This window comes from Arvicanthis niloticus, chromosome 8, assembly GCF_011762505.2.
Source record: "Arvicanthis niloticus isolate mArvNil1 chromosome 8, mArvNil1.pat.X, whole genome shotgun sequence".
Classification (NCBI taxonomy): Eukaryota; Metazoa; Chordata; class Mammalia; order Rodentia; family Muridae; genus Arvicanthis; species Arvicanthis niloticus.
The window spans coordinates 67,265,083-67,278,534 of NC_047665.1; the positions used below are offsets into that span (position 1 = coordinate 67,265,083).

General features: G+C 38.4%; 1 protein-coding gene across 1 annotated transcript in view; it reads left to right on the plus strand.

Annotated features, from left to right (window-relative positions):
- The window catches only part of Malrd1 (MAM and LDL receptor class A domain containing 1), a 665,455-nt gene that overhangs the window by 620,658 nt on the left and 31,345 nt on the right, over positions 1–13,452 (plus strand). The window contains exons 36-37 of the mRNA XM_034509650.2: positions 10,972–11,051; positions 11,141–11,237. Coding sequence (XP_034365541.1) covers positions 10,972–11,051; positions 11,141–11,237 — 177 coding nt within the window. The remainder of the gene's footprint in view (positions 1–10,971; positions 11,052–11,140; positions 11,238–13,452) is intronic.

Here is a 13,452-nt window from a genome sequence, read left to right on the forward strand (position 1 = left end):
AGAAAAGTTTGTTTTATGTATGTGGGTGCCCTTGCATTTGGAGCATAGATGTTCAGAATTGCGAGTTCCTCTTAGTACATTTTTCCTTTGATGATTATGAAGTGTCCTTCTTTGTCTTTTTTTATTACTTTTGGTTGAAAAACGATTTTATTTGGTATTAGAATCGCTACTCCAGCTTGTTTCTTGGGACCATTTTCTTGGAAAATTGTTTTCCAACCTTTTACTGTGAGGTAGTATCTGTCTTTGTCACAGAGGTGTGTTTCCTGTATGCAGCAGAATGTTGCATCCTGTTTATATATCCAGTCTGATAGTCTGTGTCTTTTTATTGGTGAATTGGGTTCATTGATATTAAAAGATATTAAGGAAAAATGATTGTTGTTTCCTGTTATTTTTGTTATTAGAGGTTGAATTATGTTTGTGTAACTATCTTTTTGGGAGGTTGTTGGAAGACTACTTTCTTGCTCTTTCTTGGTTGTAGTTTCCCTCCTTGTGTTGGAGTTTTCCATTCGTTATTCTTTGAAGTGCTGGATTTGTGGGAAGATACTGTGTAAATTTGGTTTTGTCATGGAATATCTTGGTTTCTCCATCAATAGTGATTGAGAGTTTTGCTGGGTATAGTAGTCGGGGCTGGCATTTGTGATCTCTTAAGGTCTGTATAATATCAGTACAGGATCTTCTGGCTTTTATGGTCTCTGGTGAGAAGTCTGGTGTAATTCTTATATAATATAAGAATAGGTCTGCCTTTATATGTTACTTTGCCTTTTTCCCTTACCACTTTTAGTATCTTCTCTTTGTTTTGTATATTTGATTCTTTGATTATTATGTGACAGGAGGTATTTCTTTTTTGGTCTAGTCTATTTGGGGTTCTGTAGGCTTCTTGTATATTTAAGGACATTTCTTTCTTTAGGTTAGAGAAGTTTTCCTCTATAATTTTGTTGAAGATATTTATTGACCCTTTAAGTTGGGAGTCTTCACCCTCATCTATACCTATTATTCTTAGGTTTTGTCTTCTCATTGTGTCCTGGATTTCCTGAATGTTTTGTGTTAGGAGCTTTTTACATTTCACATTTTCTTTGACCATTGTGCCTATGTTTTCCATGGTATCTTCTGCACATGAGACTCTGTCTTCTATCTCTTGTATTCTGTTGGTGATGCTTGTGTCTATGACTCCTGATCTTTTTCCTAGGTTTTCTATCTCCAAGGTAGTCCCCCTTTGAGATTTCTTTATTATTTCTACTTCCATTTTTAGACAGTTTTGTGTAATTCCTTCACCTGTTTGGTTGTGTTTTCTTGCATTTCTTCAAGGGCTTCTACCTGTTTACTTGTGTTCTCCTCAAATTTTTTGAGAGTGTTGTTTATCCTTTTAAAGTCCTCTACCATCATCATGAGAAGTGATTTTAATTCTGAGTCCTGCTTTTTCAGTGTGATGTGGTGTTCAGGACTTGCTATGGTAGGGAAACTGGGTTCTGGTGATGCCAAGTTACTGGTTTCTGCTGTTTACATTCTTACACTTGCCTTTCGCCATCTGGTTAGCTACTCACTGGTTCTGACTGGAGTCTGCCTTTCCAGTTATCTTGGTTGTGTCAGAGCTCCTAGGTGTCCGGATGTCTCTATGATCCTGAGCTCCAGCTGTTTTGGGTACAGTGGCTTTTCTAGGATATGATGTCTCCACGGTAGTAGACCACCTAGCTGTTTGCTGTTCTGAGTTTAGTCGTTCCTCTAGGATGCTTCAGGATATGGTGTCCCCTGCTCTGCAGCTCTGCGGTCTGTGACCTCCCTAGGATCCCTCTGAATGCAGTTTCCAAAGGGGAGCAGATCAGCTGTGTGACTGCTCCAGCCACTGGGATCCGGGTGAGAGGCGGAAGGGGAGTGGTTTTTTGCAGGGGCGGGTTCTGGATGCCAGGTGCACTCTAGGTGGCTCCCTACTGTCTGTTGTGCTTCTGGGGCCTAGGGCAGTGTGCAGGTGCTCCTACCTGCAGGCCTGCATTCCGTGACCTCCCTAGGATGCTTCTGGATGCAGTTTCCAAAGGGGAGCAGATCAGCTGTGTGACTGCTCCAGCCACTTTCCACTTTTCATATATATATATATATATATATATATATATATATATATATATATATATAACACCCCTATATCTATATCTATATCTATATCTATATCTATATCTATATCTATATCTATATCTATATATAACCTGGGTAGAGTAGACTTGTCACAGGAGACATATAAGACAAGAATAAGGTAGTTGTGTGTATATTATGGTATTATCTTTATTCTAAGTCTATTTGGAGACCAGAAAGATTATAATCTGAGGATTAAATTACCTGAAGCCTATAACAAGGCTAAAAATCAGAAAGCACTCAGTAATTTCTCAAAAAACAGAATATTGAGTTTGGACTCCTTCTTCAGTTTGATATAAAGCCACGGGAAGATTTCTGGTTTTGTACTCACAAGTAAAGCTTTCCTTTCTTTATCAAAAGGTCAATGTGAGTCTGAGACTTCTGCAGTTTCTTAGTGAGCAATACAGCTGGTGAAATTTCTTCCAGAACCCAGCCGTTCATGGTTTATTCTTTCTCCATTTAAAACCTTCCCATATTGTGCTTGTGTGCTCATGTATATTTCAGTGTGTAAGACAATGTATGAATAAAGGTCTTGCTAGAACTAAAGTTGAAAATATGTTCTTTAAAGGAAAATTATTTTTAGACTCTATGGAGAGAAGAAAATAATACCCACAAATTTTTTTGTATTAGAATTAATATTCCCCAGCAAAGATGTATATCTTCACCTTATTTGTCTTAAAAGTGTCTAGTTTTTACTGACAGGTAGTCTGTTTTCCATTGTTCAGTTTGTTGATTATTTAGTTTTATTATTATTTCTTCTTTCTATCATTTTTCTTTTGTTTCCCATGAAGTTCTGAGAGTTACTACTCCAGAACAACAAGAAGAAAGCAGGAGGAACAGCAAGTATAAAACATAAATTTATAAACTGAGGTTCCCAAATGGAGCCTTCAGAACAGAAGAATCAATCGCATCTGAGAAACTGTTAGGTACCACATTTCAATTACTGCATCAGAAACTCTAAGGGCCGGGTTCATCACTTATTGCATGTGTCAGTGTCCCGGTTTTTTCTAAGGCATGCTAAAGCTCTAGCTGGCAGTGCTAAAGTTTAAAGATTATGTATGCACAAAAAAGAAGTGTTTTGATGACTATAACATATAATCCAGATATTAACTGCTATTATGATGATGGGAATAAATATTTTCAGCAAAACAACCTATTAATGTCCTTCAGGCTCATTGAATTCCTGCCTATGGACCTGGCTAAAAGCCAGAAGCCACATAGAATGGAAATAGTTAGATCCGGTAAGAGTGAATATCTGCAGGCCTTGCCTTCAGTAAATTTAGTTTGAAAGACTTTAACATGAAACTGATCACTGGAGTACTGTGTGATTGTGGGCTGTCATCTCAGCATGGAGCCAAACTTGGAATATCTAAGTCATGCTAGGACACAAAAGAAAGTTTTCAAAGGTCGGTGACAATTGGTCTCGGGTCTTCAAGGAGTAAATAATAGCTGGATAAGAAATGAGAGCATCTTCCAGCCATTGACAGTAAAGGCCATGAAAAGTCTTAGAGTATGAAAGATACCTCTCAATGAAGGCACTGTGCACAAGTATAAGGGGACCATGAGCCTTAATAAAACTGAGATAAAAGCTGCCCAGCTCATTTCAGGAAAGTCTTTCTACAAAGAGCTATCTAACCTGCCACGACTCTATAAGCACCAAAAACATAGTGGAGATTTTGAGTCAGAGAAATTATATAATGTGACATATATCTAGAGACCAGAAACCCAGTTGACACCTGTTCCCATACCAAAGTGACAGGGGCTTTTAACCAGGTCCACAGGCAGGAATGCAATGAGCCTGAAGGACATTAACAGATTGTGAGGTAAAATTAGTGAGACACGATGATTGCAATGAAATTGAAGGTGCAAGTAGAGTCATTTATCTTTTTTTTTTTTTTTTTTTTGCAGAAGCCTGTATGTATGGCTGTGGGGGAGCAGATGTGTGTGCATGTCCATGTGTTTATACAGTATGTAAGTGCATGTGTCCATGTATACATATATGGAGGTGTGTATGTGTATGCCATAGGTCAACCACAGGTGTTGGTGCATGTTGTACAGGAGCCGTGTTTGTGAGACAGAGCCTCTCACTAGCCCCAAGAATTCACTTGTCTCTATATGCACAGTGCTGAAATTCCAAGCAGGCATCACCATGCCTGGTTTTTTATGGGATACTGGGAATTAAGCTCCAGTCCTACTGTTTCAGAAGCAAGCATTTTCCAACTAAGACGGTCTTCTTGTCACCAATATTTTAAAGCACTTTTGTGCTGGGCTTGACGTTTTAAAATAAGTTAAAGATTCATTTTTATTCATACTTATTAGAAATCACACAAATGTAGGAATCTAAATCTTAGGCTAGAACAAAGAAGTAATCTCAGGGAGGAACTTAAATATTAGGCTAGAACAAAGAAGTAATTTCAGACAGAATCTAAATTTTAGGCTAGAACAAGGAAGTAGGCTTCAGACATGAAAATGACCTTGGGTTATGACAGGGAAGTAGGCTCCGATACTTTGGTCATCCTGATAAGCCCCTAGAAACAGTGATCATGGGAGTGATCACAGGGCTTTGTTTATTGCATTGCTTGTTCTTTGACTGTTTGTGTTTATTGTTTTGCTTGTTCCTCGACTAGTTGCATTTATTGTATTGCTAGTTCCTTAACCTAGAACTGACCTTAATACCTGCATGTAATCAAAATGGTATAAAAGCATAAAGAAGGAGGGGAGATGAGATAGGGAGTTTTAGGGAGGGGAAATGGGGAAAGGGAATGACATCTGTATTGTAAATAAATAAAATATCCAAAAAAAAAAAAGAAGAAGAAGAAGAAGAAAAGGAAGACACAAGAGGAAATCACACAAATACACATATTCTCCTCAATTTTCCTGAATCCATGGCAGATATTGGATCATATTTCATTGATGTATGCACCATCTTTTAAATTTAAATATCCACTACAGTATTATTAAAAAGTAATCCTGCCTCTGAACTCCTTCTTGTTTTCTTCAACTCCATTAGAACAATTACAAATAAGCTAACCTTGCTTCTATTGCTCGAGACCACAATTCAGTTCATTTTAACAGCCGAGGCAATGCTTCTGCTGACTCCTACTACATGAGTCAACGAACACAAGCTCAGTGAGAGTGTGGCTGCTCCTTATTTGCCCTGGCAGTGTGACAAATGAGCTGGGGCGTGTACAGAAATGACAAGAAGGACAAGATGAGCTTGTGTTCCAGGTGTGGGAAAGTAATGAATAGGTGTTGCCAAGTACACCCAGAAATGAGTTACTCCACTGACACCTTGAACAGAACCTGCTAATAGCAGAAGGCCTGCTACAATTTAGGAAAGATTAGTGTGTTGGTTGTAGCTGAAAGAATCTAATTATATTTTATTTCTCCTCTTTGTATATAAAAAAACAGACCCTTATGCATGAGTGGAGAAGGTTGTTTATCTTTTCCTTTCAGGTGGGCTCCGCCTAACACTTATGAATTTTGGAAAGCATGCTGAAGCTAATTAGTCATGGTGGAAATTAGTCAAAGCAAATTAATCACTGGAATTCACTGCGGAATTGCGGCATTCTGTGGCTCAGAGATTATGCAATGGCTCCTCCTACTTTCTCTTTTCCTATTACAGTAAATTTGTCCATTATGTTAATATACTTTCTATACCAATTTTCTTGGTACGGTCCCAGCCTATCACCCAGAAAACACTCAATGTGAGCAAAACCCTCCAAGTTTCTTCATGTTCTCTGCAGGGGAAATGGCAGTGGGTAGAAACTCATTCAGCCGCTGCCTATCTTCCTTGCCTGTGTACCTCCTTCAAGAATTTTAAAGATTGTACTGTTTGGGGACATTTTTGATAAGCTTTGAAATCAGATGTGACAATGACTTTAATTCTTCTTGCATCATTGTTAAATGTCCCTGACTGGATTGGAGTCAACATTTGTCAGATGTAGTTAAAAGACCTGACGATTAGGATATAGAACAAAGTTCAGTGCAAAACAGTCATGACCAGAAAGAATATGAATAGGCAAAATACTATATTTGTAAGAGCTTGAAGTGGCATGGGACATTGTACTCTCATGTGTTGTTTTGTGTAAAATTCTCCCATAAATTCTGTAATCTTTCACTGTGGCTTTTCAGAAATGACCCTGAAGTGTCTAGACTTCACAAAACCACGAAGATAGAGAGCAGTAGATTTTTACCTGTTGTTCTAGGCTTCCTCTATGTCTCCATCTTCCCAGGTGCATACTTGCACTATATTTCTGTATTTCCAGATTTCCAGCTAAGGTTTGATGGGATAAATAGACTTGAGACAATCCAGATTACAAAATTCTTCTAATCATTGTTTTCTAACACATACAAATTATAATGCCAATTACAACCATATTCAACTATGTTCCAAATTTTAACTTGAGAAAGACCAGGAGAAGTAAGCATTTGTGGTCAGCACAGCAGAGTCTGAGAATACAAAGTGGAATATTTTTCAGCATACTCTTTCCTTAGGGATGTAAAACTCAACTTCTCCATGTGTTCATCTTTCAAGAGTAAGATTGAGAAATGTGGCCTAGTTTGTAACATGCTAATATGGACAGTAACTGTGGAGGAATTCTGGCTCCTCCTAGCAAAAGTGACAGGTGTGCATTTAACAGTTATGATCCATTGGCATAAAAATACTTAACCACAGGACTCAATCTTATTTTCTATGATGCTAAATTATACGTCTCATCAGTGATATATCACTGTTCCTGTCTTTTTCCAGAGGACAGAGTTTGGAGCACAATTGTCTTAATGCCAGTTTCAGAGAACTCAGTGTGCTCTTCTGGCCACTGTGAGTCCAGAACACCTGTATCATACACTCAAACAGACACCAGACACACATAAATAAGAATTTTATAAAACTAATAAATCTTAAATTATAGTAGTCAACGTGATTAAATCCAAAAGCCTAACCATGGAGAGCTGAATCTTGTACTGAGGGACGACATCAGAGTTAACCACCATTTCTCCATCTCTAAGGGACTCTGTCTTCCTAATAGTCAGTCACATTCTCAGAATGCCTTTTCCAGAGAATCAAGGGGACTCCAAGCATGCTTCCTCTTTCACATCAGAATTGAGGAAGAATTTCTGTAAGGATATACAGTCATCAAAGCATAACCCCTTGTTACCAAGCACCTCCCTAGATGTGTGTGTATGTCTATCTATAAACCCATCTCTGCTGGCTGTGAATCTGTATACTGAAACCTGATAGGACAGAGGGATGGAAGAAGAGATATTAAGATCCAAGCAGTCTAAATTAGAAAGATATATATTAGGTGAGCATAGCTATTACAGGATACTCATGGCCTTCATAGATACTTTGGCAATACACAAGAGGTAAAACCATATTTGTTTTCAGTCGTGACTACACATAAAGTAGCTAAGTAATTCCTATAAGGAAACTTTTGGTCATTAATCTTCAAGGTTTATGATGAATGTTTGTCCTATTCCCTGTTGGAACAAGTTTTTAGCCTCAAACAATTATGCAATAGTGCCAAGCTTGCCAAGCTGCTGGGCCATACACCCAGATTCTATCTCTGTGACTAGACTGTCCTTGTCTGGGTGTTTCTTCTATGATGCTTAGCTGTATATTCAAAGCACACTGGTTCCAAGTCCATAGCTCATCCACTTTTGCTGACTCATCTCTCCTATAAGGAGCTTGACCCCTCCCCTCTGACAAGTATATAATCCCCCCTTACACTATTAAATTTGCAAACAGTCTTTATTCTGGGGTGTTAAACATTGTTCTGTTTCTCATTTGCTATTCTAATCCTAGTGACTCAGTAATGAGAGACTCCCTGCAAAAATGATGATGAAACAGATGCTAGTGTCTTCGTTTAAAAACATCTTAATGCTATTTAATTGGATGTATATGGTAAGATTGGAGGAAATGTGTCCGCTTGGCTGTAGTTAGAACAGAAAGAATATTCTTCATTCCCTTCCTGACTATAATTCTCCAAAAGAGGCAGAAAAAAATATTTCAGTGTTATTACTGGAAGAACGGGCAGATATTATCCTGGCATAGCATTGATGCTGTCCTCAGAATCTGGTTCAAAGGCAGAGGACCACCATGCCATGCAAAAGTTACAGAAGTCTACATATCAAATTGCCATAATTACTTCAAACTGTTTTTCTTTATAGAGGAGGTTTTGTTTGAAAAACAGATGAAAACACATCTGTCCTGAATTCTTTCTGCAGCCCTATAAGCATTTCTTCTTCCTCCTCCTCCGAGTTCACTTCTCCAGGTTTTATGTAACATCACTATTTAAGTATATAGGTAGATGGGCAGCAGACACAGACAAATGATGAACCGATACACAAACATTCGGGCAGCTGATGGGACTCATTTGTGTCATCTCTCTGTATGCTTTGGTTCTCCCCATTAGTTTTTCAAGTGGTATTCTCTGAAATTTCAATAAAATTTATCTCAGTAGACATATTCAAATATGGAGTATTTGCTTAAAATAGAATGTCTGTGGGCCTGAAATCAGGATCATGTCACCCTTGGAATCCTAAGGAACTCAGTGAACCCACAGAGAATACACAAGTATCTCTAAACAACACCAGCATCCACATGTGAGAGATTTCCATACACGTATTGTTGAATGAGGACTGGCAACAAGACTAAAAACACTTACAGTATTAGGTATTGTGAGAATAGAAACTAAATACTCCAAATTTAATAAATTTATTTTCATCTGAATTTCAGAAACTTTAAAATTATCAAATTGTGTTTGATTCTTGCTTTTTAAAGGAATATTAACAAATGAGAGCTATCTAATGACCTTCTAGAACTTATAAATAGGGCTTTTTAATTTAGTTCAATTCCATTTTTGAGAAAAAAATGCTCTCACTCATCCAACTTTTCAAATGTAAAAAGGAGATTGACAGAAAACATGAGCTCACAGTTTAGAATGTTAGAATGTTGGGGGAGGAAAGGCTTCTTTGATTTATTCTTCCACACCTCTGTACATCATCAAAGGAAGTCAGGACAGGAACTCAAACAGGGCAGGAAGACAGAAGCCATGGAAGAGTATTGCTTACTGGCTTGCTCAGTCTGTTTTCAGAAAGGACCTGGGACCTGTAGCCCAGATGTGGCCTCACTGAAAATGGGCTGAGCCCTCTCATGTCTGTCATATCAATGCTCTACAGGCTCTTCTACAGCCTGTCTTAGTGGCATTTTCTCAACTGAGGCTCTCTCTTCTCCAATGACTCTAGCTTGTGTTAAGTTGACATAAAACTATCCAGAGAGTAAGCAATGCTTCTGACACACAGGTTTAAATGTGTGACTTCAAAAGTTCATTTTAAACTTATTTTGTTGCACATACCATGAACTTGTAGGAAATCTAGTTGAAACCATCTCAATTTGTGTTGCCTTGTTTCTGCTAAATAAGAACATAGATTTTAACTTCCATGCTCATTTGAGAACTCTTTATACCAGAAAAAATGCGTAGAAATAAAAATGTTCTTCTGGTCATGGTGGATTGCTGTGAGATCAACTCCAGCAAGGCCTAAATAATGAATTACAGGTCAGTCCATGAGAGAGGGAGGAAGGGAAGGAGGGAGAGAGAGAGAGAGAGAGAGAGAGAGAGAGAGAGAGAGAGAGAGAGAGAAAGTGAGAGAGAGAGAAAGTGAGAGAGAGAGAAAGTGAGAGAGAGAGAAACCCTATCACAAACAAACAAACATGTCCCTGAGACAGCCAATCTGATTGTAAACTGTGGTGTTTTGAGGGTAATCTAGTCCACTATTCCAATGTGACCAGTTTTACCATTTCTGAATAAAGTAGATGATATCAGCCTGATGTGATCTGAGTATTTTTGGCTAATTTATAAATAATATAATATAAATTAATTGTGAATATAAGTGGTTAAAGAATCATTCCTTCATGATGATAAATACATTTGTATTGTCTTCATATGTATGCTAGTCTATACATTGAATTGATACAATAGTTATTGGGCAGAACTCAACCTCTTCACTGACAAATATGTAAGTGCTGGAGAGGGAGCTTGGGTGGTAGCATGTTTACCTTTTAAGCATGAGAGCCATGTTCAAGCCCTAGAATCTATCTTTTAAAAAAATGAAGCTTAGTGGTGTGCTTGGAGTCACAGCCCGAAGGAAGCAGAGGCCTGTGGCTCCTGAATCTCCCCAGCCCTCCAGCTGAGCTTATGTGTCAAGTTTCTGGCCTGTGAGAGACTCAATCTCAAAATTCGATAAAGGTCACCAGAGGTGACAAGGTTGTCTACTGGCCCCATGCTTATGCACAGACAGGCACACATAAAGATAGATGGACACCCAGTGTGAGAGCTTTGAATTTGAGATAAATGAGAAATCATGTCAAATGATAATAAATCCTAGTGAAACAATACTTTTTAAAAATTGCCAATATTCACAAATAACAACAAAAACTGTGGGGTGAAAGCCATTGTCTGCTTTTCAAAATCCACAAGGGGATAGATTACAGCAAAACCATAGTATACCAAAATATGAAAATAGTGACATGTAATGTTTCATTTTGGTTCCTGAGCCACTTTTCTTATATTCCTGTTATCTTTTTTTGTTTGTTTGTTTTTTTGAGACAGGGTTTCTCTGTGTAGCCCTGGCTGTCTTGGAACTCACTCTGTAGACCAGGCTGGCCTCGAACTCAGAAATCCGTCTGCCTCTGCCTCCCAAGTGCTGGGATTAAAGGCGTGTGCCACCACCGCCCGGCATCTCCAGGTATCTCAACCATCATCAATGTCACTACAATTCTTCTCAACTAGGTTTCTCCTATTTTGTTTTTGCTTTATTTTCAAAACTCACATGATTTTTCTTTTCCAGGTGTGCACAAGGATGGACAGGAAATCGATGCCACATCAGGTCTAAGCTTTCTACAGAGGGTTTCGTGTATACTCGGAATTGTAGGTAACATTATGATTGAACAAACAGCTTGGGATCTTTAATACTTTTTTGAATCATGATAATCTCTTTTGTGGGTTTGAAATTGTAGACATATGGACTCTGCTGGGTATTGGATTCGGGTTCCTCGTGACTCATATCGCAGTGGCCATCTTGTGTTGCCTTGGCAACCAAAAAAGAACTATGAGGTAAGTCATGCCTTCTAGCTCTGAGTGGAATGTGAAGAGCAGAAAAATTCCTGAAGCATTACCTCTGCTCTGCTCGTCTTTCACATTTCCTTATGGGAGAAGTTCTTACTTTTTCACACTTAATGGCTTCTATCCCTAGACAGAAGCAGTGGCTACTTTTCATTCAAGAATTTACTTTTTACTTACAATAAAGAAAACAGGACATCATTCAACACTGAAAAGATCTAGTTATGCTGTATCCTGATGGTACCCAGAGATGGCCTCAGATCCAAAGGGAAGATCCCTTTCTAGCTTACACAGAGAGGCTATCCTCTCAGCACCTGTTTCAGGCCAAAACTCTCATCTCCCAAGCAACACACAGACCAGAGGCTAAGATCTCCTGGACTGAAAAACTGAGTTCATGCCTAACTTAGATCCTCTTCCAGTTCACAGAGCTGTTAAAAACTATTTGAGTTTGCAAAACATCACATCTCTTCCCATCACTGGGGTAAAGTACAGGTCACACAAATAGTAAAAGGAGCTGACTTCCACAAATTCATCAAGATAAGTTCTTTCCTAAGAGGGCATGACATTTTAAGAGATACAACATGTTCTGTATAGTGGTCACTTAGACATGTGACACCAATATATCCAAGAGCAATGAATGATATTTTCCTTAAACTTTTTTTTCCTGCTTGATGAGATTCTCTAAGTTCTCCAACTCTAATCATAAACTCCAATCATATTAGTTAGCAAGTACTCACCTCTGTCATGAAGTAAAGGGAACATTTTTTAAAAATATGGTGTACACTATTAAAAATCGACATTTTAAACCTATTACCATCAATAGGTTGGTATTCATCAAGCAATTTCCCAATTGTTTTCTGTGTTCTTAAAATACAAGTGGGCAATGTTTGTAGACAGGCATTTATACGAAGCAGTTTGGACTTAAAAGAGCTTTTAACATAAAGGAAGAGACAGACTCACAAACCCTAAGTGAAACATTGGTTGTGTGTATGAATAGCATATGTACATAACAAGTTGAGATTCTCCAGTTGTGTTTATGTGGAGGTAGTTTCAGGCCTGGTAAACTAGAAGCTTGTACAGCTGGATGGCAAACTGGAATTTCAAGTCAGAGTTGAAGGCAAAGCCTTGAATCCACAATCCACAGCACAGCAGTCAAACAGACTGGAAACTCAGGTATTCTAAGTAGTGTTAAGGAAGGTGTTGCCTTCTTCTTTCTTCTTTCTTTCTCCTTCTTCCTCCTCCTCTTCCTCCTCCTCTTTTTCTTCCTCCTCCTTTTCCTCTTCCTCCTTTTCTTTTTCTTCCTCCTCCTCTTCCTCTTCCTCCTCTTCCTCCTCCTCTTTCTCTTCCTCCTCTTCCTCCTCCTCTTTTTCTTCCTCCTCTTGTTCTTCTTCCTCCTCTTCCTCATCATCCAAACCCTACCCTGACCACAGTGATAAATGAAACTAGTGACTATAGTCCATGAAGAAGTTCTCACTTAACACAATCTTAAATTCACACCTTTTCCAGGTCATGTCAGACAGTCTACAGTAACTTGAGGCTACTTAAGGTTTCACAAGTATATTTTGATGGCCCTATGCCAAAGTATGACAATCATCTGTCCCTTGTCTTGCCTGTTTGTGTGTTTTGTAGTGTGTGTGTATGTGTGTGTGTGTTCATATGAGGATGTTCACATGTGCGTGTATATGCATGTGTGTAAATGATAAAAGTCAACATTGGATGCTTTCTTCAATTGCTCTCCACCTCATTATTGAGATGGATCTCTCACTGAACCTGAGCTAAACTTACAGACTCAGGTGACTGATTGCCCTTCTCCCCACATACCGTACCAGCCACTTCACACAGGCATTAACAGCATATGCTTAATTGCCCAGTATCTTCCATGGGTACTAGTATCTGAACTCTGATCCTCAAGCTTGCACCATGGTTATCTACTGACTTAGCCACCACCACTCCTCCATTTTCATCACTACTTGGCTTTCACTTACAAACCCCTTTTTCTTTTGCTCTTCACCTCTATTCTTTGTTAAAGTATACTTCTATTTTCTGACCCAACTTATTTTAATTTTCTCTGTTTTAAAAATGTATTTAGTATTTAAAAGGAATCACAAAACTTTCATTTCTGCACACAGATGAAATTCAAACTTTATCACTATGGAGGCCATAACTAGAGAAAAATTCAAAAACAAACATAAAACAAAATAACTGAGTT